At 41.1% G+C, this 27,572-nt stretch overlaps 1 protein-coding gene across 3 annotated transcripts in view; it reads left to right on the plus strand.

Annotated features, from left to right (window-relative positions):
* LOC120740545 (diacylglycerol kinase theta) overlaps positions 1-26,231 on the plus strand; it is a 32,611-nt gene extending 6,380 nt beyond the window's left edge. For 2 of the 3 annotated variants that reach the window (XM_040042976.1, XM_040042978.1), the window contains exons 3-23: positions 3,816-3,915; positions 4,010-4,095; positions 5,698-5,823; positions 6,947-7,100; positions 8,430-8,507; positions 8,664-8,755; positions 9,615-9,829; positions 10,185-10,275; positions 10,435-10,489; positions 11,655-11,716; positions 13,293-13,443; positions 13,649-13,687; positions 14,788-14,903; positions 15,131-15,282; positions 16,491-16,639; positions 16,767-16,945; positions 18,159-18,259; positions 18,466-18,612; positions 18,687-18,798; positions 18,878-19,030; positions 21,280-26,231. In XM_040042976.1, coding sequence (XP_039898910.1) covers positions 3,816-3,915; positions 4,010-4,095; positions 5,698-5,823; positions 6,947-7,100; positions 8,430-8,507; positions 8,664-8,755; positions 9,615-9,829; positions 10,185-10,275; positions 10,435-10,489; positions 11,655-11,716; positions 13,293-13,443; positions 13,649-13,687; positions 14,788-14,903; positions 15,131-15,282; positions 16,491-16,639; positions 16,767-16,945; positions 18,159-18,259; positions 18,466-18,612; positions 18,687-18,798; positions 18,878-19,030; positions 21,280-21,378 — 2,457 coding nt within the window. In that variant the 3' untranslated portion in view covers positions 21,379-26,231. The remainder of the gene's footprint in view (positions 1-3,815; positions 3,916-4,009; positions 4,096-5,697; positions 5,824-6,946; positions 7,101-8,429; positions 8,508-8,663; positions 8,756-9,614; positions 9,830-10,184; positions 10,276-10,434; positions 10,490-11,654; positions 11,717-13,292; positions 13,444-13,648; positions 13,688-14,787; positions 14,904-15,130; positions 15,283-16,490; positions 16,640-16,766; positions 16,946-18,158; positions 18,260-18,465; positions 18,613-18,686; positions 18,799-18,877; positions 19,031-21,279) is intronic. The other variant, XM_040042977.1, reaches the window with a different exon arrangement.
* The last annotated feature ends 1,341 nt before the right edge of the window (positions 26,232-27,572 follow it).

Below are 27,572 nucleotides of genomic sequence, written 5' to 3' on the forward strand. Positions count from 1 at the left end.
TGAGATGGGGTTTATTTTTACACCTTGCAGGGCTGAACTTCTTTAGGCATTACCCATCAGAGAACGAGAATGCAAACACGATCAGATCAGACATCAGCCGGCCTTTAACCGACCAGCTCCCCGGTCCAAATGCAATTATGCTGATGTGCTCAGCTGAGAGTCTGGTGCATTTACTTGTAGAAAGTAGGCGCCATGTGCGCTGCCTCCTGCACACTACACCCATGCATCCACCCGCATCTAAACCACACAGAATATTTCCAGTAACATGAAAGCATCTGAAGAGGACTATTTCCTGCTCGCTGCTGCATGTGAGCGAGGAAAACTGGAGAATATTCCAGTCTGATTCTCACAAATGTGTCCTGAAAAGTTCAGCTGTGAAAGTGGCGTTATTGTAACCTCTAAGTGAGAACTGACTTTTTTATGTAATTGTGCAAACAGGAGACTAAATCACACTGTAAGCCACAATAAGACTAATAAGCTGATGTTACACGGTTACACGGTATACCGTGTATACATGGTAGGTTAGGATCTTTGGCTTTGTGTTCACAGCTTAAAGAAAAGTTCAAATATTTATTTAAACTAACAAGTAAACAGTAATTTAATATTTCACAATAAGGATTTCCAGCAGTCCATGTTTGTCAGTCCGCACACTCAAGTGGTTCAGAGTCTCTTCAGTTCAGGTGTGTGGAGTGTGTGTGTGTTTGTGTATAGCGTTTATTGTTAGCAGTACTACCCAGGTAGTGTGTTATATTGAGCTCTCATAAGCTGATCTGTCCAGAAGCAACGCAGCTTCACTTGTAAGTAGGCTGGAAACTTTCCTGCATGACAGGTGGATTAATTTGTCTTACTCGCACAATTTCATTTGTGTTAATTCACATTTTCTCGATTGTGAACAGCAGCCACATGAATCCACCACTTACTGAATCGCGAGAATGCAACTCATTGCTACAAAACGTGGCTGCAATATAATTTATACAAAGACCGCTTGTACAGTACATTAAACTTACTTCCTAGCTTACTTAGTACTTAGAAGTACTTCCTTCCTACTCTAAGCTCACAAGTAAATAAATAAAAAAATAATACAGCACTTAAAAGAAAACTAATAGAATTTACACACTTAGCTAACAGGACTTAGCTAGCTGTTAGCACTTAGCTAACAGCTAGCTTGTTATGCTAATTATCCTTAAAAATAAAAACAGAGGTATATCTGGATCAAAACAAAAAGTGTTCTCATTTACCAACAAGCAGAAGAGTAAAAGCCAACTTTGTATCTTCAACCATAACTTTTTAATCAGGACTAAAGAAAAAAAAACTCCAGGTGAGTTGCTCTGAGCAGCATAACTAGCATCAACGTTGTTCTCCTGCGCAACTCAAATTCACAAGCACCACACGGTGTCATAGTGCCACCTGCTTGCATTCCTTGAGTTAATTTTATGAGGCAATTTTGGTGAGTTAGGGTTGAAACAAAATGCTTATTTTCAAATCCGGACCTGAACCTCTCACAGACCACCTGTCCACTCTTTAAGTATGTCTGTCATTGTCTCAGGATCTAAGTGACATTCAGAGCTCTCAAAGAGTCTGTTTACTGTAAATAACAGTTTAGAAACCAAATCAGAGCAGGGCTTTAGCTTCTGCTGTGGACTTTATCACTCTGTATTGTAAGAAATGAAAAGCTGCAGAGACTTCATTGCACTGAAACAAGTGGATAATTGTGCTTCCAGTCAAGGTGACATTCTAGAAATGGCCCATGGTGAGTGAACAAACTCTACCCAGCAGAACAAACCAGACATAATCAGCCAACAAAGTTATAAAATGAAAGCAGCAGACCTTCTTTGTTCTGTCAGCTTCACAGTTTGCTCTCCAGCCCTTCTTTTTATTGTCTCCTTCACTTTTGCCGCCTCGCTGAAACGCTACACACGCGCCGACACGATGTTTATCGATCAGCACAGCACTGATCACTGAGCTTGACTAACTGCTGCACCGATCAATAGCCCTGCAATAAACACGAGCAGGCGGCAGCAGTGGTGTTTTCTCCTCACCTGCTTTTAATGTGAAATATCCTCAGGCTCCTTATTATTGCTCAGGCAGCTCTTGGGTCAGGTTTAACTAAAGAGCGTTCAGTATTTCTACCCTCCGACCTGACAAGCAGCAGCTCCATTATAAGTACAAAAACGGCGCGGCACAAAAAGAATCAAACAAAACACAAATGGAAAACAACAGCTCAGAGTGTGGTCTGTGTGGTGCTTCACGTAACATACTTTCACTAGACACACTGAAGTGTGATCCAGGAAGTCCAGTTTGGAGGTTTGGACACCAAAACACTCAGTTTACAGAAATATGATGGACAGTTACCAGATTATTATTACAGAAACCAAAACCTGAAGGCAGCAGGGCCCCTCAGAGGTTTCCTACATGACAAGTATCATCATGATCTTCTTATCACCTCTGATAGTCGACTGGTATCTGTGCTCAGTGCAGTGTTTGATGTTGCTGGTCACAACATTTTAATGAAGAAATTAGAATACACAATTAGCATTAAAGGAAACGCACTCTACTAGTTTGAATTGTATTCATGGGATACTTCCTGGTATTTTGCATGCAAATTTTGTTGGAGATTTCCTCAATCACCTAAGGGTCTGTGCTGAAGCCAAACTTTTTACTTTATACATGCTTCCCTAATGTAATATTATTAGAAAACTATATATTTCTATGTAGATGATAACCAGGTATATTCATCTATGACATCATCTGACACAAGTCAAATTGTATTTCTCTCGATAATAAAATGTCGAACAGTAGAGATGTGCCATAGCAGAGTAACAGAAATGTGGTTTTACGTACATTCGGTACAAGTTTAAGATCATCTGAATCAGCATAGCAAAATAATATGGTATCATCTGCGTATAACTTTACATAACACAGTGTCATCAATATAAAAACTGGAAAAACAACTGAACCCATAACTGAGCCTTGTGGGACACCGTTAAGCATTAGTTATGTCTCCGACATCTCTTCCCAGCTCCACGGCTTTTCAGGGGCAAAAGTTTAAATAAAGCTCTAAAAAAATGTCATATATAAACATCAATGTGCACACACTAATAATAAGATAATGTGTAAGTAAATGATTAAAGCACATTCGTGGAGTAGAATTCAAACTTAATGTAAATACACTGTGAGCTGCCATACGGCTGCGTTCACGTTGTTCTGGGGTGTTTGGCTCTCTTGGATGTGATGCAGCTGCAGGCCTTCACTCTGCCCCTCATGTTTGAATGTTATCTTCTTACATAACCTGTCATGCCGCTTCAGTGGTGGCTCATTATAAATAAAGGATTTGGAAAAATGCAAAACTATAACAGATCCCTCTGTCCTGACGGTCTCTTTATTCATTATAAACATTTCCACTCGGTCATTACAGTAAAGTACACAAGCGACACTGAGCGAGGAGCGTTAAAGTGAAGGAAAAACAGAGCAATAAAATGCATTTAATCATTTCTTTTTAAGAAATGAAGAGAGGTCATTGGATCAAACATGGCAATTACAACAACAACAAATAACAGCCATGATATTTACAGCAACATCTGTAAGTCAACATAAAAACTGCAGCCAACAGCTGTATTTTGATGGGGACTATTTTCATCAGAGGAGCAATACAGATTTACAGACTGTTTGGAGCAGCAGGAGCAATGTGCTGTTTTGTTTTTGGGGTTTTGTTATTTTAATTAACCTCTGTATTCATGGACAGCCAATAGGCTGGAGGCTCAGTGTTGCGTTTACTTTGTCTGTTTGTTAACATACATTGCTGCTGCCCCCTGCAGGTGCCGGTGGCTCACTGCTTCGGTCCCGCCGGTCAGAAGAAACGTTTCTGCTGCGTCTGCAGGAAACAAACAGAGGGAAGCACGGCGCTGCGCTGCGAAGGTCAGACCAGCACCATCACCAAGTAGACCAGTGGATTAAATCTCATGAGTGATTTTTTTATTAGCGTGTGTGTGTTTGCGTGTGTGTGTTTCAGTGTGTGAGCTGCATGTCCACGCCGACTGTGCCATCTTCACCTGTGCCGACTGTCGCAGCTGCCACCTGGACGGGATTCTGGAGCAGGTATCGCTTTAAAAAATATCAGTATAAATATAAAGTGTTTCCAACAGTAAGCTGGACTCAAACTACGGCGGCCAATGCTACAGTTTTCAGTCTGACCTCATGGGGGCGCTACTGCCTCATGTTTCTTGTGCCTAAACTCGCAAACAGTGACACAGAAATGTCACTGAAGATGAGGAGTTTCTCTGTGACATTCACAATCAGATCATAAAAGGGCTGAACCAGAGAAGTTCAGTCAGTTTGGTTAACAAACGGGCTCTTCTTAGCTGGCACAGAGATGCTGTGTTAAGGCCGTGTGTTATGTTGTAATGCACAAAAACACCACCAGAGGGCAGGCTCTATAGGTGGAAGATGCAGCTGAGCTCAGCGAGCTGTGAAACATGACTGCTGGAAGTAGTTTAGAGTAGACTCCAGCTACGTGATCCATCAGTGAGCCGTGTGGCACATCGATTGCTTTAATAATTATTTTAGGTAGTTTAATAGTTTATTCTGATCCCTCACATCCATAGCTATGACGACTTTATTGTAGATTTTTATTGTATTTCTTTTTAAAATACTGACTTTGTTAGAAGTAACACAAGCCTCTAAATTTATTCTCTTATATAGTACCTGCTGCTCTCTGGTGCCAGCTGAACCCTCAGCGTCCACTCATCTTGCGGTTTTGGTTGGTGCTTGTGCAAACCTGAAACTGTGTCTAACTCAGTTAAAAACACAAACAGGAAATAAAGCAGTCGTGGTGGTCGTCTCAAAGTGTTCTGCATCAGTGTTCTCCATCTCTGTGCTCCTGCAGTGAGCGATCACTGAGACGTGCTGAAATGACCTTGTCTCTCACGCTTCATCCCTTGCTTTGCACGCGAGGTTACCAAAAAAAACGGGCGCATGGCAGGGATGCTCTGTCCTCCGGCATCTGTGACATCATTTTTTGTGACAACAATGAAAACGATCAGTCACTCCTTGAACTGAAGAGCAGGAGCTTGAGAAAGTTCATGCATCAGTATTTTCCACTAAAGGAGAGGGAAGTGTCACAAAATGCAGACTTTGTGATAAAAACTGCTGTGAATACTGCAGTGTAATACCATGTGCACAAGATGAGATAGTAGATATTTCCACCTTAAAAAACTAAAACAAAAATAATTGATAACTGAATTCCTACCTGACAAATTTTCTATAGTTTGAAATGTAGGTAGTGCCCACTGTGCAGCTAGTCTACAATAGAAACTGGGCTCTGTGAAGTAGTGATATTGATCAGGTCCAGTCAGTCTGACTTTAATCAAAGACGTTGTAAGACACTTCAATGAGGATGTCTGCTGTCGGTTCAGTGTGTGTAGCTCGATCAAAACCCATCGATCGCTCACAGTCTGGATAAAAAGTGAAAAGCATGAAGCTGATCTCCTGCAGAGCTGATGATGGCAGACAGGCTGACAACAACCCCGGGAAGCTGTCGTCGGGTTTCAGCCCATCTATTCACATAGTGCACTTTTCTTTTTCGGTGCTTTTCTCCTCACAAATATGACATTTCATTTTTACTTCCTCCTCAATTAGCTGCGGCTGATGGGGACTATTTTTAGCGCTGGATTGAAACTCATTCTTTTCTTTCTGCTCCAGGATACATTCCACCACCACTGGAGGGAGGGAAACCTGGCGTCAGCGGCAAGGTGTGAGGTTTGCCGGCGTTCGTGCGGGTCGTCTGACGTCCTGGCAGGGATGAGGTGCGAGTGGTGCGGCATCACGGTGAGAATCAGCGAAAAATGTGTCAGCGTTGATTTCCTCTAGGGTGGGGTTTAGGTTGGGTTTCAAGCAGCTCAAGTGCTAAAACATGCAGTGCCTCTAACGTCCAGCAGAGGCTCCAGTCCATTCATGACACCTGTACAGTTGATGAATTAAATTCCATTAAGGTTTAAAGCTTCACCCCAGCTAACTGGAGTCCCTGCATTCCCAGACTATTCTCTTCCTAAATTTAAATTGAACCTCTTTGAGATCATTTAGCTGTCTCTGGTCCTGATGATACAGAAACTGTTAACAAGTAAAGGTGATTCCTGAGTCTCCACAGATCCACCTTACCCCATAGACCAGGGGTGTTGAACTCCAGGCCTCGAGGGCCGGTGTCCTGCAGGTTTTAGATCTCACCCCGGGTCAACACACCTGAATCAAATGATTAGTTCATTACCAGGCCTCTAGAGAACGTCAAGACATGTTGAGGAGGTGATTTGACATTTAAATCAGCTGTGTTGTATGAAGGACACATCTAAAACCAGCAGGACATCGGCCCTCGAGGCCTGGAGTTCGACACCTGTGCCTTAGACTGTATATATAAGTTTCTGGACTCAATATGAAATTTCAGCTGTAGTTTTTTGTGACCTCTTTGGGAACCAAGAGCACCCATATTTGGATCAGAGGGTGGCATGCGTTATCAGCTAAACTACCAGCTAATGCTAACTAGCTTGGTTATCAACCTAATTTAATTACCTAGAAATGCTCCAAAAGGCTCCAACAGCACAAACACAGTCCAGAGGTGCAGTTCAGGTGAAGCCTTGCTAGCAGCTAGCTGAACTGTCAGTCAAAGAGGCCACGCCCCTAATAATGTAAATTTTAACACTGTACAGGTGTTATGAAGGGGGGATTAGCTACAGATACTAAAGCAGTGTGTGTATCAGGCTGTAAACGTGTCTATTTCTGCTGTAAAGTTTTAACTGCTGGAGCCCCTTGTGGGCGTTAGAGGAACTGCAGGTTTTGGATTTGTCTTCCACCCTCAGACGATGAGGCTGAAAAAACTCTGAGATCACGGATGTTACATGATGTTTCACTTCCCTGAGCTTGGTGTGTGTAAAGTGACATGTTGCTTTCCCGCCTGCAGAGCCATGCAGCATGTTACCTCGGCATGCCGGCAGAGTGCACTCTGGGACGTCTGCGCTGCATGCTGCTGCATCCGGCCTGTGTCCGCCTCGACTCCAGAAACTTCAGCAAGATGCACTGTTACCGCATCGCTGAGAGCTGCAGCCACGAGCTGGGTATGCACACAGTGAACCCCGCCTTACAGAAAACGTTCACACTTCAAAAAAAATAAAGATTTACATCATCGGGAGTTAATGGGAGGCAGGTCTGCACAGCAGGAGTGAAACAAACACACATATGCTCCTCCAAACCACATCCTTTGACGCTACTGACACAAACTGTGTGAACCGCAAACGCTCGGCTCGTTTCCTGACAGCTTCACTGCTGATCTGAGCTGTGAAACTGAAAAAAGATGTTTTTAAAGAAGTCAGGATGTGAATAGTGCAGACAAACATCCAAACGCCGAGAGCTGAAACACGAGCCCCTGCAGGTTTCAAAGGGCCAAATCGCAAAATTCACAAAAACACTTCAGGGTGTTTCTGTTTTCCAGAAAATTCTTCCAAAATAAAACTCTTAACAGCAAAACAAATCAAAGTCAGAGATCAGGAGGCTGCCCGTGAAGAAAGGCAGCAAAGTCAGAAACAACCAGAGTTCATTTTCATCCTCCAGACGATCTCCAAAGTCTCACAAGATCTGAACTCACTTTTCTACTCTGTTTGTAGAAAGAGTTGAGACACTGGAAATTAAATACAGAATTTGATGATTTTAAAATCTGTATTTTATTCACAATAGAACACAGAAAACATATCAAATGTGTAAACAGAAAAATAAGATATGAGCTAAAACTCACAGGTTGGTGAATCTCTGCCCATCGTTACTTCTGAGAAACTCTGCCTCTCTAAGATGCTCTTCTTATACCCGCTGTTTCTTTTTAGTATTACTTACGTTTCCAGCCTTTTCTTGCCGCGTACCAACATTTTGAGACACGTTTCTGCCATCAAATTCAAATTGAGCTTATAATTTTTGGGAAATCTCTCAGTTTAAACATTTGTTCAATTGTGAATAAAATATGGGTCTATGAGATTAACACATCATTGCTTTGTGGTGGTTGGTGTTGTGCTTCTACGCTGAAACACCAACTGTTGTGGTGCTGTCAGAGACCTTTTGTATTTTTTAATTGATTGTTGATGCACCTGTATGAAAGGTGCTGACAAATAAAGTCAAACAACAACTAACAGTAATAAACATGGAGCTGAGACAGACACAGCAGCCTCCTCACAGTGATTTTAAAGACGTTTGTCTTTTTCTTTCTTGGCTGGTGATATTTTATTACTTGACAAATCCACAAACTAAGATTTCAGACGTCAGGCTCTAAATGAGAATAAGGTGAGCTGCTGATCTGGGTCTGTTTCAGGTTGTTCCAGCTTGTTGAAATCTGATCAGGAAGTTCTCTGTCCAGTAAACTGTCTCACCTGACCGGCTCTTTTCCTCCATGTTTCCATTAGATAACTCAGATGATGCTGATCTCTCTGCTGCAGCAGCGCCAGCATCCAAAGACGGTCAGCCGGCTGCCTCAGAGTCAGGTCGGTTCACCGTATGTCTGTATACGAGCTCCCTTTGTGTTTCAGAGGTTTTATTAATGACCGACTGGTGGACGATACAGCTGTGGAATAACATTTCTGCTTGCAGATGTTGCAGTCACATTTGGTTGTGTCTGGTTTGTTTACTGTGACCCACAGGTAAACAGTTTCTCAAGGTGTTTGATGGCAACGATGCAGTCAAGCGTGGTTTCTTCCGACTGGTCTCAATCACAAAGAATGAGGAAGTGGTGGTAAGGGCTCTGCTTCCTCCCAAAAACCTGACACACACACAGACACACACACACCAAGACGGGTACTACTACCTCTTCTACCACCGAAATCTCACACAACTTTCATGGAACACAACTTTCAAAATAAAAGCAGTGAGCTATAATTCTGTAATAGCTATTTTTAGTAATATGACACAGAATGGTGTCAGAGGAATATCCCGAACACCGTGACTAATCTTGCTTCTCAGTAAGACTGTGTCTAACTTTGACCTTGGTTGGATTAGCATATTAATTAAGGAAAGATTATGAAATGAAAAACCAGGATTTACATAATTAAATAGTTACAGATATAAAAGGCTTAAAACCCCCAAACTTATGAGTAAAGTCAAAATTATGGAGAAAAGGGTTTAAAAACTTTTCATATACAAATTAACAATAAGTTACAATAAAAACAAAAACTCAAACTTAAAAGAAAAAAACAAATCAATAAATTAGAAGATGACAAATGATAAAACTAAAAATAATAGTCAAATTTCTTTGATTAAAAAAAGTAAGAATTCTTTAAAAAAGTTTAAATTTTGTCCCAAAAACAGGAGAACGGTCAAAGTTCAGATTTTAAATCTTAAGTAAAATAAATTAAATAAATAAAATTCATAACTGTCAAATGAAAAGTCAACGTTAGGTACAGCAATAATTGAGAATATGAAAAAATATTATGAGCTAAAGAGTAAGGCTTTTAAGTAGTGACAAATTGAAACCAAAATGAAGACTGTAAACTAGAGAGTGAGTTAAATGCCTGAAAAAATATACTTCTTTTTAGGCATTTAAAAAAACAAACAAAAAAACCCCATAGCTCTATGATACCTGTGTTGTCCTGCAGGAGGCGGCGCTGAGGGCCTTCTACCTCCCCGACGACCCTCAGGACTTCGAGCTGCACGAAATCGGCGGCCTGCAGCGTCTGCACAGCGACGACATCCTGAACCGCAACGGCAGCCCGGACAACAGGAACTCGCTGAAGGACGGAGGCGACTCGTGGCTGCTGAGGGCAAAACCCCGAGTCACTGAGGTCATCAAGGTGTACACTGACTGGCCCAAGTGAGTTTAGTCAGGACTCTGTCCACCACAAGAAAGCAACCTTTTGTCACGTACTGTGTATAAGAGATGAACGTAGCCACTGTGATGTCACCCACTGGTTGAATCACGAGGTAGCCCCGCCCACTTTGATTGAATCAAAATTTCTGACATGATCATCGTCCTGTATATAGTCCTTCAAACGAATGACTAATGAGACCATAAACGTGTACAGCCGCAGTTGTTTGCAGCCAGAGGAGTCGCCCTCTGCAGGTCATTGGATTTATTGCATATTTAAGCCCATCAAACCTGGAAGCTACTTCCACCCGTTACACACAGAGTCCCTGGTTTTTGTCAACTAACTGTTTTTGTGTTTCAGGTCAAGCGTTGCTTTCATTTCGGTTTCCGTCTCAGACAGCAGCACGACGTCCTCGGTCCTCGCCGAGGTTCTCAGTAAGCTGGACAGACAGGTAAAATTACAAGTGTTAGACGCGTCCAGGCTAATATTAATGCCTGAATGAACATGAGCAGGACATTTGAGCAGTTTATACTTCAGTCGGCAATTTGAGCTGTTTATGTAAGTTCAGCCCTGAAACCACTGATGGTGTCGATGATATGTGCGGTTTCAGGAGGAAGATCTATCAAAATTCTCTCTGCTGGAGGTCTGCATGAGCAGCAAGCAAGGTGAGAACTACCCGCATGAGGAAAAACAAAATCACATTTTGGTGACTGAAACCATGTGAAGAAAAATAACCCAACCTGCAGCTGACCTGGAAAACGAGTATGAGCACTGCGGTAGAGCGCATATTAATGCTGACACGATGATGATGCGGTATTATTCATATGTCCCTATTACATCGTTTATCATTCAATCACGGGCCTCTTTTCTACAGCTCGACCAAGCAGGACCAACTACAGGAACCATATTGTTCTTGTACAGATTTCCTGTTTTAAATCTTATTTTTTTTTATCACTATTAATAAAAACCATTCATAGATTTAAGTTTTAAAAAAAAAAAGATTTGTCTAGAAAAACAATCACTGATTTCAAGCTTTTCATAGAGTTCAGCATTCTGATGTATGAGCCACACCTGTACGTCTACAATCTTTTATTTAATACTTATTTCTGGCGAAACTTTACACCGGAGTACCAGTATGAAGGTCAGAAATTGCAAGGGTAAAATTTTAATTGCAGATAGTTTAGATTACAAATTTATTTATGGTGAGAAAAAAATTAAAGTAACCGATTAATTTAATATAATATATCATATGAATCAGGTCTTACAATCTTACTTAAATCTTACTTTGTACAGCCATTAATAAACAATTATTGAAATAGAGTTTTTTAAATAGGCTACGCCCATATTTGTTGCATTTCTGACCACGCCCCCTATTTTGAGATTGCCTTTAAGCCACACCCAATACAGCTTTTGATTTTCTTTTGTTTTTTGTTAAACTTACTTTTTGAGACGCTCAGCCAATATCAAATTTCAGCCATGTTCTCAGAGAACATGCACGATCACAATGAAATACATTAGGTCTCTAGAACACGTCAGAGTGGGGTTTTTTTTGTAGATCCATTTTTGAAGTGGTTCGTGGTCAGCGTGCAGCTGCTTCTGGCCCATGAATATTTTCAGCTCAGTTTAGTGTTTTGAATACTTCACCCACACCTGAGCTGCACACAGTACAAGCCGCTGTCATTCTCTTCATTTTAAACATTACGCACCTTCTTCAGCGCTTCTAAAACCATAAACCTGGACCTTAGAGCAGAGCGTGGAGTCTTGCCATGCTCTGCAGAAGCTCTATGTGATACCGGAGAAGGTCGTGACCTTTCTGTCTCTGTCGTCCAGTGCAGAGACAGACGCTGACTCCTCAGGAAAAGCTTCGGGACAAACTGCGGGAGATCAGGAAGGTAAGAGGACAAACAAGATTTCATGAACTTTCATAAATGCCAACGCTGAGAATAAGTGATGCATTTAATTGTTGCCTTTTGCACATCCAAAGATTAGTGACTAGCCACGTGTCTGAGGTCAGATTATATGAATATATTAGATTATATTCACCAAGTTAGGGTAAGGTTTTGGTGGCGACTGCGTGTCATTCTGTCTGTAAACACGAAAGCACAAAAATTTTTGAATGAATTCTGATAAAACTCTGTAAGAGTGCAGAGTGGGCTGGTGTTGGCCGTCCATTAAAGTTTGGCTTACATCCACTGAGGTCTTTAACTTCATGATTAATTGGTGGAAAACTGACTTAGAAAACATGGTTCAACATATAGAAGGTCTCGTCCAACATAATTCGACCTCTGACCTCTCCTACAAGGTCAGTAGATTGATGTGAAGGTCACAGTGGTAACAGGAATATTTAGAGCTTTCTAAAGCTACGTTTCCATTGTTGATTGTGTTTATGGTGGAGTGAGTACTGTCAACAAAAAGAGGATGAGCTGCATAGTTAAAAGTATTCTGCAGTATAATATTGTATAAAAAGTTCTGTTTATTGTCCTGTTATTTACAAATCAGTATTTATTATCCGTTACCAGCTCCTACATAATGTTTGCTACGCTCACCACAAACCTCTTGAAGTATGTTTCATAAGAACAAAGAAAAGACGTGTTTATGAGCATTTACAGCTCAAATACAGCATGAGGAAGAAGTGCACCGCAGCCTGCTGATGCTCGATGTGTCGACAGATTTAGCCACACTGACCTCGGGGTTGTTGGTACACAGCATCGTTTCACTTCTCTTTTTTATTTTGATTATACGCTTTTAACACCCAGATTTAGTCTGGGGTTTAATTTTAGTTACTGTAGTAACTCTGACAGAGACACGTGTCACTAAAATAAACGTCACTTTTTTTCTTCTTCTTTTTTTTTTTTTGCATCATTAGTATTATTATTATTATTATTATTATTATTATTATTATTACTTTAGTTGCAGGTATATAAGTCTGCTAAGCTGGATATCCGAGCTGCAAATATAAATATTTTTACAGTATAAAAATAATGGTTTCTGCAGAGGGTGACACTCTTTGTTTTCTCTGTGGCAAAGCCACCAGCATCAGTTAGCTGATTCTGCTTCTTTCGGCGTCTCCTGCTGTGCATGGTTAGGATCTGCAGTCCTCGCAGGGATTTCAGTCTCCTCTCGCTGTCAGACGTTTCCATGTGTTAGACAAACGTGTTAACCACTCCACTGTGGAGCCGCTCGTTATTCAGTTTGCAAAATTCATCTGCAGGTGTTTACATAATCTTTTATTTTGTCTGCATGTTTTCTGTTTTTGTGACCATCGAGAGGGAGAGGGAGGGGAAACGTAGAGATGACGGGCAGCTAAAGGTCGGGGACTCGTGGTCTGCATCCTAACCGCTTGCCTCTAATTCAGTGAACATTGTGGTCATTCCTGCATAGTGCCTCAGTTACATCGTAACCATAGTGCAGAATCAAATGATGGTTGACGCGCCCTGACATGGTGATGTGGCGTCGCGCTATGTGCAGGTGTCTCTGCGGCAGATGAATCAGACTCGGTTCTACATCGTGGAGAACAAGAACCGGGCGGTGCGGGTGGAGCTGCTGATTGGAGGGCTGACCCCCCTGCTCACCACAGAAAAGTACACGCAGCTGATCGAGGAACACCTCGCCATCAAGAGTGAGTCGCTTTAAAAAACGCATGCTTTCCTCCTGCAGCGCCCTCTGGTGGGTGGATGTGAACCAAACGTGATTAAAGCGTGTGACGAAGTTAAAAAGTGAAGCTCTGTCGTGTTTTTATTCAAACCGAAGTTTTCCCCTTAACTGTTAATTTCAGGTTTAATTCTGCCGCTCTGACTCACCTGTCCTCCTCTTCCTCTCTGCAGGTCACCTGGTCACCATCAGCAATTTCTATCTCAATCAAGGTGAGCCGTCCGTCATGAAAGCAGCCTGCTGGGCAGGTTTAAGGACACATGTAGTCTTTCCTGGTCTCCTCCTGCTCAGATCACCTTCTGTAGTTTTCACACTGGTTCTGTCCCACGAGGACTTCTTGTGTCCTTATGGGTAAATAAATTTGAACACATCTTACTGAATTTATGTCAGAAGAAATCTGTGAACTGCAAGCTAACCATGGTGAGAGTGGGAAGCAGGACTCGAGCGTCGCCTGATGGACAGAGACGGATAAATATATGTTTCTAAAGAGGACGGGACTCTCTCTGAAATGCGCTGCTGTCCAGATCAGTTAAATGGTCTTCCTGACTCACTGACGCTCACTTATGAGGTGCGATCAGAAAGTTCTGGGAGTTTTCCATAAAAATCTAAAATCTCTTTTTCAAGGTCATCTTCAGGTGCAGCTGAACTCCTGTGGTTTGTTGAAATGGTGACTCTTCAGCTGTATTTTTCTCTGTGCTCAAAGGTGCAGTGAGGTAAACCTGCTGAGCAGGTAGGGTGCGTTGAACACTGCGTTGAGTGGTGGCATCATTGGCGTCGTTTCCTTCGGTTTTCTCCGTCAGAAGTCTGTGTTCGCTGTCCAACCCTGGGGGACAAATATTTAAAGAAATGATGATAACGCTGACGGTCACACTGCTGGCCCGATGAACCTCAAAACCATGACTTTGTATTATTTAAGAGCAAATTCTTTCTGATCACACCTGGTTTCCTGTCTCAGTGATGGATGTTCATATTTAACAGTCAGAGTTTCTAATGATGAGCTCAGTGCGTACAGATCCCACAGATCAGCCTTAGTATGCTCTAAACACTTGGTTTCAGTTGGCTTTTTGTACCATTGGCTCTATATGATGTCACAAAGAGTTATATTCCTAATATGGTCATCTCAGACCTACAAGCTCCACCCCCTTCTGTTTAAACCTATAAGGTACGGCTGTCTTAGAAGAAAGTTAGCAGCAGCTGATTTGAGATAAACTGAGGGTCTGAGACATCAAACTGAGATTTTTCCTCTGTGTGTGTGTGTGTGTGTGTGTGTGTGTGTGTGTGTGTGTGTGTGTGTGTGTGTGTGTGTGTCCAGGTGCGGTGGTGTTGCAGATCTCGTGTTTCGCTGAAGCGGAGAGGATCTACATGCTGGCTAAAGATACTTCCATCAACAACAAGACGCTCACCTCGCTGGTCATTCCGGCGATCACGGTAACTGTTGTTCAAATACGCCTCATTAAACTCAGGCTCTGCGAACACACTCTTAGCACGAGGAGTTTTGGTGTCTTCTTACCGAACCGAGCAGATGTAATGAGGCTGCGGTGCTTAAAGAGCTCCAGGAAAATCTCTGGAAACAAGCACACTGAATAAAACCATTCAGCTTCCAGATGTCTCTTACCTCTGCCCAACATCTCACCAGCATCGGGTTTTCCTTTCAGCAGAACACGCTGGGAGCAGACGTGTGTCCTCTGCTGGTGTTTGTCAACCCGAAGAGTGGCGGTCTGAAGGGGAGAGAGCTCCTCTACGGTTTCCGGAAGCTCCTGAACCCTCACCAGGTCTTCGACATCATGAACGGAAGCCCGCTGGCCGGGTGAGGACGACAGCACACCTCCTCGGTGAAAGCAGAGGATTTTCCGACGCCGTCACTACTTATTTTATAAAAAAAAACTATAGATCATCACTGTAGACACAGCAGTGGGTTTGCAGTTAGCAGATCTCTTCTCTTTTCTGGTGAACTTTTCGCCTCACTGGAACCATAACCAGCAATAAATTTACTTAGAGAAGAATTATTGAAGAGGCCCAAATGTCCTTCAATTTGAAAGAAACTCAGAATCGAGCACCAAACAAAGGGCCGCCCCATCACTGAAAAACAAATTTCAAAATGTACCCCTTCATAACACCTGTACAGGGGGGACGTTTTATAACTCACCTGTTTAAATTCTATTGACGCTTACAGTTTAATTATTAGGGGCGTGGCCTCTGTGACTGGAATAAAGGCCACACAGAGTGTTTGTGCTGTTGGAGCCTTCTGGAGCTTTTTTAATGCAGTTATCTGACCAACCTGCTGTGAGGTTAACTATTTCTAGGATTTTATTTGGATGTTTTTTTTGTTTATCCGTGTCATGTCTAATTCAGCTAGCTATCACTTCTGGGAGCCAAATATTGAGATAATATTAAGGGTTCAAAATGGTGGAAACCAGTGGGTTTCACATGTAGTGTGTGACACTAACTGGCAAACCTGGCAACATTTCCATCAGTCTGCTGCAGACCTGATTTATCACCATCAAAGTTAAAAGGTGATACAAAATGACGTTTACCTGTTTATTTATGATGTTATTGTTGTGGTTTGTTAGTAATTGTTTAGGTTTTAACCTAATTTTTAAAATTTGAAACAGAAGAAAACTGAAGTGGTTCTGCTTTCTAAAAAGAGTTGCAAACAACCTCAACGCCATGCAGAACAACTGAAAATAAATATAAGACTGCAGGGGGATGCGACAGAGTACAAAGAGATGAGAAATTACCACAAAAAAGACACAAAACAGCTAACGAGAGCCACAAAAACCATTGCCAAGTAACATAAAATCATCTCACGGAGCCACAAAAAGCTGAAAAAAAAAAAGCATTGCAGATTCAACCCAGCAGCAAACAGTGAGGCTGGTTCCAGTGTGGGCAGGTAGTCTGTGGAGGGGTACCAATCTCCTAAAGACATTTGTGAAGTTTCAGTCGGTGTCATAAATGTTCACCTCGTTTTAAATTGTGGTCATCGCAGTAAAACTGTCTCTACTGTTCGCTCTGCAGCCTGCACACGTTCAGGGAGGTTCCCCGGTTTCGGGTGCTGGTCTGCGGGGGCGATGGGACGGTGGGCTGGGTGCTTGGAGTGCTGGAGGCTGTAAGGCACAAACTGACCTGTCGCGAACCGCCCATCGGCATTGTACCACTAGGAACAGGTGAGACCAAACGCTGCTCTTTTTATTTGTTTTCTAATACAGAGACGAGTTCCTGTTGAGTCGATTTGGGCACTTGGCAGTTTTTAACTTGCTGGTAAACAGTTGAGTTTGATTTGTGTCCTGTCAGGTAATGACTTGGCTCGCATCCTGCGGTGGGGTCCAGGTTACAGTGGCGAGGACCCTTACCACATCCTAGTGTCGGTTTGTGAGGCTGATGAGGTTCTGATGGACCGCTGGACCATCCTGCTGGACGCCCAGGATGTCTCAGAGGATGGCAAAGAGAACGACTTCTTGGAGCCACCCAAGGTCCGATCCAAAGGCATTATCATTATTAGATTAAGAGATAAAACATAATTTCCAAAAACCTGAAACATGTTCGTGGTCTAGACCAGCAGTCCCCAACCTTTTTTGCGCCACGGACCGGTTTATGCCCGACAATATTTTCACGGACCGGCCTTTAAGGTGTCGCGGATAAATACAACAAAATAAAACTAGTACCGGTACCGAAAAAAAGAAAATTTATTCATAACACACGTGAAAAGACCCAGGAAAACCGAGTAAACGATAAAAACGATAACAAAATAACGCTGAAAACCGATAAAACCCTGAAAACTATACATTTCACACCTGAGCCTCAACTCTCGCGGCCTGGTACCAAACAACTCACGGACCGGTACCGGTCTGAGGCCCGGTGGTTGGGGACCGCTGGTCTAGACTTTACAACCAGACAAAAGTCCATGAACTAACAATGGTCATGGTTAGTTCAGATGCATCTGTAACAGCTGGAACAAGAAGTTCCACTGACTGCTTCCCGAAAGCCAATCAGCTGAAAACATCCTGCAGTCTGGTCATTCTCCTGATGCCAGAAGTGAAGTACAAGCTTGTTGTTGCCATTTGATTCAGTTTCAGCTGCTCACAACTTTCCTTTCATACAGAACAGAAAGGATCTGGACTTCCTGGGAGTTTTGTTCATGTTACTTTGTTCCAGCTATCAGCTGAACTTTGGAGGGAGGTAGTTTTTCTCCTGGTGTGTAGAGGGGCTATGATGTCATCCAAAAACACTCCACTGATGTTTTTGCACAGCTGATGTCAGAGCGAGTTAGGAAAAACCCATAAACCCAAACAAACTGTTTGTTAATTTTAAGGATATCTATGAAAACCACAAGCGACGGTAGTTTCCGCTGCCAAGGTGGAGCCCAGTGGTGGTCGATGATTGTTTGACAACAAGATTATGCACAAATTTCACAGAACCCGAAGGGAAGTGGACAGGACACCTCCCTTCAAAGTTATAATGTAACAAGCCGTTAAATTTTGGGATCACTTCAGAGAAAAAGTGAAATAAATCATGTTTGCCTCGGTGGAGATCTCGGTTCTCTGGGTATCCCTGTAGTTCTTTTTGTTTTCACAAGTTAGGGTTGGTTTAACTTCGCTCAGGTTGTGGATGTTTCCGTTTTTTATACAGATGCTGTGGTGGAAAAAATGGATAAAAGTATCATGGAAGTATCTGTCTTTCCCTCAGATTGTCCAGATGAACAACTACTTTGGTCTCGGTATCGACGCGGAGCTCAGCCTCGACTTCCACCTGGCTCGAGAGGACGAACCCGACAAATTCACCAGCAGGTGAAAATTTATGAGAGAGCCAGAATTTTGTGGTCGATTGTAATTTCCCATTAAAGTTGACGCTTTATGAATAAGAGTTACGATTGTTTTGTAGTTGACATCTAGTGGCCATCAGTGGTATTGCACTTTACAGAAAGTACTGGTGCGTGTTTCTGACAGTGAAGACCACGTTTCCCATCAGCCCTTTTGCTTCCTGTCTTCCACAGGTTTCATAACAAAGGTGTGTATGTGAAGGTAGGCCTGCAGAAGATCAGTCACACCAGGAGTCTCCACAAAGAGCTGCAGCTTCACGTGGACGGGCAGGAAGTCCCATTACCCAACATAGAGGGGCTAATCTTCCTCAATATACCCAGGTAACACACACACACACACACTACACACACACACAGACACAGTCTTGACCTCACATTCATCTTCTTGTGTGTAGTTGGGGTTCAGGTGCTGATCTCTGGGGTTCAGAGGTCGACAGTCGCTATGAGAAACCCAGCATCGATGACGGCCTGTTGGAGGTGGTTGGGGTCACAGGGGTCGTCCACATGGTGAGACAATTTAGAGTGAAGAAGTACAGACTGGTTTTATCCAGAGGATTTACCACACTGTGTGCATGTGTGTGCGCAGGGCCAGGTGCAGAGTGGTTTCCGTTCTGGGATTCGCATTGCTCAAGGGAACTACATCAGGCTGACATTGAGGAAACCGATACCAGTCCAGGTGGATGGAGAACCGTGGATCCAGCCGCCGGGACACATCATCATCTCTGCTGCTGGACCAAAGGTACACTCCGTTTGTCCCTGCACGGCTTCCGTAGTGTTGGTTTTTTTATTTTAGTGAGTGTTTTTTTCCATTTTTATAGAAAATAACATTTGAACATAAGACAACAGAAGGAGGACCGACCAAACAAAAAAACAGAAGGGGGATTAGGCCATCTAGGTAGAAGTTTGACATACACAAGGTTACAAGTTGAAAATTATGTACAACTCAGATACATATTATTACCAGAGGTAATACAAAGGAATACCACAAGGCTCTAGAGTAATTTCTCAGTAAGAAAACATTTACATTTCTTCCAGTATTTTTCACATTTTTCTGAGGACAGTCTCAAGGAGGTTAGTCGCTCCATAACGTGAATTTCGTGTGTTATTTCTGTCCAGTCCGAAACAGTTGGAGGTTCCCCATTCAACCACTTGCGTATTATAGCTTTTTTGCTGGCTGCCTGTAATATCTGTAGCAGGTATCTGTCCTGTTTCTTCAGTCCAATTGTTATGTTGCCTAAGTAAATGACACTGAAGCTCCCCTCCACCTGTAACCCAGTTATCTGCTTGGTTCTTTCAACCACTTCTGTCCAGTAGGGGGAGATTTTAGGACATTCCCAAAAAATATGGAAGTGGCCTACTGAAGTATATCCACATTACCTCCAACATTTACTATGTTCAGCATTTTTACTTTGGAGTTCTTTAATCTTAGGGGTGATTAAAAAAAAAAAAAGAAGCTCTGAGTATTTTTCCAAGCCATGAATCGGAGCTTGAAGTAGTGGCTATGGTTTTACGTATATTAGACCAATCTTCTTCAGATAGGTTTATTCCGCCTCTTTCTCCCATCTGAGTTTAATGTAGGTGGTAGGCAGTTTCCTTTCTATCTGTAATATTGAGTAGGTCATAGAGATTTATTTTTTTGTCAGTTTCCCTTTACATGCATCTATAAAACTTTGAACTAAAGGCTTTCTCTCCTTGGACACAATAGCTGTATTAAAGTGATGTCTTAATTGGAGATATCTAAAGAAGTCACCCCTCTCCAGGTTGTTACTGTCTGACATTGTTGAAAGGTATCTAAATCTTTTTCAGATGATATTTTCCAATATGCAGTAATGCCAAAGTTGCACCAATATTTAAACCTACTATCAATTTTTGCAGGGGTGAATTCTGTGTCATATGCTGGCCAGTGTAGTATTCTTGCATCACTTTAAAACATTTTGTCTCTAAGTAACCTGAGTCAGATCCTCAGTGGTACTTTTGTGCAGTTTGATACTTTGCAATAATGGTTTATCCCCGAGAATAGCCGGGAGAGGAACATTCCGTAGTGTTTGAATGTTTTTGCTTTGATGTCTCTTTACTGAAAGAAAACAAAGTTTTCTCGTTGTACTACGTATTTTAGTTTATTCAGGATGTTTGAGGCATGCACTCTTTGGTCTTTCGTAGTTAATTCAAAATAAAAAGCAGCTGGTTCTTTGACTTTTGTTTCTAAATTCACAAACTGAAATTGAAAACCGTGACCTCTGGAGTCATCCTGTTCCTCAGTGTTTACAATCACACCAGGGAAATCGTAGCCGGAGACTGTGGCACAACCAAAATTATTGTGACCGCGTGCAAAGAACTCACGATCTCGTCGCCTTTGAAATGGTTGCTTCAAAGATGGGGATCAGGTCTGCAGCTAGTCGCAGTCAGTTTCAATCTTGAAATCCTCAAGATGGCAATGAAACAGCAATTAGACAGAGTTATCTCTTATCTGCTATCAGTCTGTGATTGGGTGGGGTGAAGTTGGCAATTACATGCAATCTTTTTGTGAAAATACAGCGATTATTGTGATAATCGGCAAAAACTGCAAATTAAACTGCAGAAATTAACTTAAACTATTAAGTCCAGACAGATCCTCGTGGATGCTAATAATTAATTCATGTGGTCTCCTACAGTTTGCATAGAAGTTACTACTCTCCCGGTGGTACTTAAACTATTAAAAGTGTGATGCGAATGGGAAACGGGGAATGTCTTCAAAGTAAAAGTAGAACCTTTTGTAACATGTTAAGTTCTATGGTAAAGAGCAACTTTTACTTTGAAGGTGATCTTTACAGTTGTATTTCCTGTAGTTTATCTTTACATGTAGCTTGTTATATATTATGTATACACCTGTAGATGATCTGTGTTTTAGTTTGGAGCCATTTTGGCTCCTCGAATATGTTTGTGTGAGGGAAAAAAACTTTGTTTGGGAGTTTTTAGGGTTACACTTCTGTTGTCTTCTGCTGTTTGTAGGTTCGGATGCTGAGGAAGTCCAAGCAGAAGCAGAAGAAGTCATCAGCTAACATGAGGGACGGACACTCGGATAGTCCTTCTTCCAGAGATGGACACTGACCCGATCACCCGATAATGGCCATCCTGCCTGTTATCTGCCTCCTGCTACTGCACATGGGTAACCGTTTTGGTGCCAGCAGCCAGCTGTGAATTCACTCATGTAGTTTTGCAGCGACACTAACGGGCCGCAGACGGACCACAGACTCGTCGACGTTTACCGTCTTGCAAAGTGGGAGAAAGTCATGGATCACTTGGGATTGGATTTCATGCCTACTGTCCAGGCGCCGACCATTTACAGAAATCACAGTAACTGTGGTTAATAATTCCACTCCTAACTTTTTTACTTAACAGTAAATAACTCACAGCAAGATGTCTGCATAGACTGCAAAATAAATTGTGTTGAATTTTGACTATTTCTCAGTATGAATAAGCTCTGCGCTGGAAAAAAAAATCTAGACAAGTATTTAAAGTGTCTGTCCGGACGTGACTGTATATGTGCAGTAAGTAGCAGTACTCAGTGTCAGCTGATATATTATATAATAACTTTAGTCGTGAAAAATAATGTGCAGCTATAGAATAATTATGACCTCAGTGTTGGTCTGTTTGTCATCAGAAAATATGAAGAAAGCGGATACTGAAGACATCGACGGGCAGTTTTTTTTTTTAAAAAGCTGTTACTACATAATGTTTCTCGAAAGCAGTAATTTCCTGGGAGGCCCCACTACCCTTCTTCTTCTTCTTCTTCTTCTTCTTGATTTCTTGTGTGAAATCCTTTAGTAATATTTACACACAGTGTAGAAATTTTACACTATTGAGCGTAATTAAAGTCAGATCAGGGTGAGCTATGCTAAGCAGGGTTAGCTGGAAAGAAGAACTGTTTATTTTTGACGCTCACACAGATTAATCTTGCAGTAAAGCTTGTCTTACATAGAAATGTGTTTACTGGAAAATATAAAACAAGAGAAACTCCAAGATAATTTAGAATAATTTTAAAAAATACCAAAGGCCACCTAGTAATTTAGTTTCAATCAGCAGAAGAATATATATATATATATATATGTACAGTATAACATACAAGTGCAGATTTCTTATAAAAACTACAGAACATCCAGTTAGGATAGCATTAAAGAGACAAACATTTTTCTGACAGGAGCCTGTTTTGATATTTTTGATGTTTTAATCTTTTACGTTTTTTAATTTTTATTTTACAGAAGTGTGTGATGGCACTTGTTCAAGCCCTCAGGTTATTCGAGATACTGAGAAACAACCCAAACAGTGGCCATTTAAATCAATTTAATTTTGAAAATTGTGTACCAGATAGGAAAATTAGCCTAATAACACTCCTGTAGCAGTTAGTAACTGTGCAAGCTTGTTAGCTAGTTTTTTTTTTTAGTCAGTTGTGTGCATTAAGGCACATTGAAAGTATGTTTATTAAACAGGATTTTTGCTTTTGTTCATTAAGTTAATTTGCAGCTAAACAAAACACAAACATCTTGAAGATGCAAACTAAGTGAATGGTTACTTAGCTAGCACTAATCTTTACTTTTGGCTAGTGTAAAAACGTGACTAATATTTTGTAACCTGAAAATGATTCATTTGAGTCCGTTTTTAAAATGCAGAGGTCAAAACCACTCAATAAAAGTTATTTTAAATTTTTAGACATTAGAAAATTAACTCACTGTGTGCAATTTTAGTTACAGGTGCCAGAAATCATCTAGAAGACCTGTTACATTAAAAAAGCTTACTGCTAAGCTAGTTTTCTCAATTTAAGCTAGTAAAATTATTAGCTTAGCAGGCTAGTTAGCTACTTTAAAAAAAAGTAAGCTATTCAAAGATTGAATTTGTTCATTGTCCATATCAGGAACTGAAAACTGAAATAAAACTCTGTTTTCATTTCCTGAAAATTGAAAAAAAATGTAGCTAGGTAATGTAAGCTTAAAATATTAGCTAGGGTAACTAGCTACAACAGAACTTTGCTATGTGTAATAGTAATATTAGGCCACTTATTTTATAAGTCAAATTGAGGGTTTCAGTTAAACTAACCTAGATACTATATTGTTAAGCAAGCTTATAAAGATAGCATATACAAATGAAATAACAAATTCAATTCGTCTGAATGTTACTGAAATAGAAAAGATAAAAAGGTCAGTGGTAAATGTAACCAATGAGGTCAGGTTTAAAGTAATTCAAATATTGTGTAAGAGGTGTGTTGACCTTGCACAACAATCTAATAAATCGAATTATTTCATTTTCAGTACCACTTTGTAGATGATGCCTTCGTCCGATCTAAATTCTGTATTGCTGAATTTATCCAAAAATCCCAACTTAATCTAAACCAGACCTAAAACAACAGAGCCAGCAGAGTCCAACCTTAACTTTTATCTCCCCCTTTTTGCGGAGTCCTGCTCTTTAACCATAAAGGAAGGACTCAAAGTTGAGCTCCATTTGCCATTTTAAAGACTCTGAGAGAAGGGACTTAATGAAAGGGGCACTTTGTTCACATTCCCAGAGTATGAAGTAGCTCAAAACTTTGAAATAGACTAAAGATCCTATGCTGAAGGTTCCAGCTCTTGATGTAGCCTCAAAAACATTCAATAACTGTACTTTGGCTGTAACTTGTACACTTAAAATCAACGTGTGCTTAATAGATTTATTTTCATGTTATTTGGTGCTAGAAGATAAAATATGTATAGTTGTTCTGTGCTTGGTTTGAGATTCGAGGATGTTGTTTTTATTTTCTAAACCTTAAAATGAAGTTTATGAAATCTGACTAATGAAGGTGAAATACCTCTCGATGGCTTCATTCAACCCTTTTCTGCAGTCGCTCTTTTGGCCAGTTTCCACCATTCTACTGTTTTACATGTTACCCGTTTTTTCGTTTTTCTGTCTCATATGCAAAGTTTCTGCATTTCAGTGTTGTTAGATATTCATGTTAAATATCTCCAAAACTGAAATACTGAATTTCTATTCAAGTCAGTTTTATTTGTATAGCACCAAATCACAACAGCCACTGCCTCACAGCTAAACATATGTAAAAGTGATTGGAAAAATTAGCATTTGTATGCCTGATTTTTTTTTTCTTTATCAGTTAACCCATGCATGGCTACAAAGTACAGCCTGAAAGCTCTATTAGCTGCCCCTTGGTAGGCCTCCTTAAGTTGGCCAATCAAGAGGAAGTGGCTTTTTAGCTCCTCTGGAGTCTCAGAATAAAAGTATAGAGTTTGGAAATAAGCAGAATAGGTCTCCTCTGATAACATCACATGTGGTTAGTGGTTAGTATATAAAGATAAATTAGTTGTTGTAAATGTTGAAAACCTACCAAATTATGATTTAGAGCTCTTTAAATTTCACATTTCCTGGTTTCCCAGAGTCGTTGTCCACAAGTGAACCAGACATCAGCTTGTAATAAAAAGAAAATGAAGGGTTGGAAGACACTTTCATACACAGCAACATTTAATTTTGGTTCACCTATTCTAGAGAAACAAACTGCAGAACCTGGTGGACACACCAGGAGGCGCTGCAGAAAAAGGATTAATAATGAACAACAGCGAGGGTTTCTGGCTTTAAACAGAGGTGCAAGTCGACCTCTGATTGAAGTGCGTTCAGGCAGGTTGTGTTTTCCTACACTTGATGCTGTGTGTCTACTGGCAGTAGGATGTAGCTGTGTAACTGTACACTTATGAAGTACTGTCAGAGTGTTTGTTACATGAAGTACTGTAGCTTTGTTCCATGTAGAGCTGCGTTTTTGTGCTTTTACAGCAGCGTTTGAGCTCGTCTTCACTGATGACGATGAGTAAAACTGCTGCAGTCACACCTTTGAAACACTCCATACACCCACCAGTCTTAATGTGTTACCACGTTCTTCTGGTCAGTCAGTCCTCTGTGTTAACTTTTCGTTAAAGGTGGTTGATTCTGTTTTAGTGTCTCCGCAGTGGGCAGGAAGTGTAACTTCTCTGCAAAAGAACTACACCAGAGTTCATCCTTAAAATGGATTCACAGTTTGAAAGAGATCAAAACCAGAAGACTTGTTTTCAAAATTGATGATAAATATGTTTAATTCTGCTGATGGGCAGAAGAATGTCTCGCACATGTTTTGTTTTGAGTAAAGAGTTATGGAATAGCATTGGACCACACCACTGTGAGGCCATGGGGGGGGGGTCTATAGTTATATAGCTATATAGTTACAGTTACAGCGAAGCATTGAGAACAATGGGAGTGACTATCTGGATGTGACGACACTTTTGAGAAGGGCCTGGTCCCCACCGCCCCCTTCGGCCACACCCCTGTCTCCTTTAAAAACAGTTCATCGGCATTGTTTCACCTGTTTGGTCTTAAAGAAGGTCCCAGCTGAAAGGCATGCAGAGATTTTGGGTCACTTTCTCACATTTCTGGGGAAGCCTTCATTCATTTTTGCCACACTGTAATTCGCACCGTGCCATACGAGTCTTTCTGTTGTGTCAAACCTCGCCGCTTTGACTTTCTGCTTCTCTGCATCCGCCGTGCCTCCGTTGTAGTGTCCAAAGTATCAGACACCAGGCCGAGGTCGGCGTGGCCTTCGCGCCTCGACGCCCTGAGTGCGCTGATGTTTAACGTGTGTGTTTCCTGCTGGTGCAGTGGTGTGTTCACTTCTGAGCTGATGTGCCTCCAGTTTTCTGTTGCTGTAATTCTCTCTGAATAGATGATTTGTCTATTTTTGCAGACAGAAGCTGTTTTTTTTAAGTTTTAACTGTAAATTATAAATTGCACTAATTGTTTTACAGATGCTCTTAGATGTGACGTTCAGGTTATTATGAATGTTGTCATAACTAAAGCTAATTGTCTAGCATATATATATATATATATATATATATATATATATATATGTAAGTTTAAATTATGTGTCTAATTATAATAAACTAAAGACCGACTAAGAACTAAGCTTTGGTGGTTTGTCTGATATTTGAAGAAGAAAACTGTGAATAAGAACCTGCTGATTTTGTTCCACGGAGTTCACACTTTAAAGATTAATAACACAACAGAAGACCATTTGTGATTCTCCAGGCACAGGTAAATATGAAAATCAGGGAAATTAACATTTTAAAATATCTTTGAACTTTGAGATATTTTGAGCAGAACCAGGCTCAGGGAGAAGGAAGCCAAGGAAGGAAAGGAAGGTCTATTAACACATAGTGAGTGAAGAAGAAGCACTCAATGCATCATGGGAATCCCCAGCAACCTACACCTATTGCAGCATAACTAAGGGAGGATTCAGGGTCACCTAGTCCAGCCCTAACTATATGCTTTAGCAAAAAGAAAAGTTTGAAGCCTAATCTTAAAAGTAGAGATAGTGTCTGTCTCCTGAATCCAAACTGAATATTTGAATCCTGTAAATCTGCATCTAAACGCATGAATATTCAGTTTCACGTTCCATTAAATGGTTTTATGTCTGTTTCTTATATAATGCTCCATTCTCGTCTGATGGAGCATTCTAGTCACATATTCTAGTCGAGCTAGAAAAGCATGTGATCATTTAATCATTATAAAGAGTAAATGTGACGATTAGCATTAGCATTAATTTTGTAAATCAATTTTTGCTTTTTCATGTCACCATCCACCTTTGAAATAAGAGGCCACGCCTCTAATAATGCAAACTTTAAACCTTAATAAAACAAACATTCCACCTCATACAGGTGTTAAGAAGGCAGAAATTATCTACAGACCCCAAAACAGTTTATGTATCAAGCTGTAAACGTGTTTATTTCTGCTGTAAATTTGAAGATTTTAACATGGGAGTCTATGGGGACTGACTCACTGCCGGAGCCTCTGCTGGACATTAAAGGAACTGCAGCTTTTCTCTGTTTCTTTTTGGGGGTTTTTACTTTTGGCGCTCTAGTTTTGGCTTCATTAGTTGACGCTTGTATTTCATGTGTGTTGGTGTCAGAGCGGCAACTGTGGTGATGCTTTGCCTGACCAGCAGGGGGCAGGTGGCGAACAACTCATCAAAGATGGCCTGCGAGGGAAACGATTGCTCACTCTGCACTTTGACTTCTCACCCCACATTATGAAGATTTTAATAACAAGCCAAGCATGAAATCAGCACCACAGTTTATGAAAACAGTGCAAGTATATTAACACGAGTAAGCTGCGGTCATTTCGCTTGTGTACTAATACACGATGTTTAAAAGTTGGAAAAGATCTCCTGTAAGAGTATTTATACTAATACACGTGCACTCCAATTTATGTAAAACTAAATGTAGGAATGACAATATCTTTGT

The sequence above is a fragment of the Simochromis diagramma genome, unplaced genomic scaffold (genome assembly GCF_900408965.1).
Source record: "Simochromis diagramma unplaced genomic scaffold, fSimDia1.1 OVJJ01000433.1, whole genome shotgun sequence".
NCBI classification, from domain to species: domain Eukaryota; kingdom Metazoa; phylum Chordata; class Actinopteri; order Cichliformes; family Cichlidae; genus Simochromis; species Simochromis diagramma.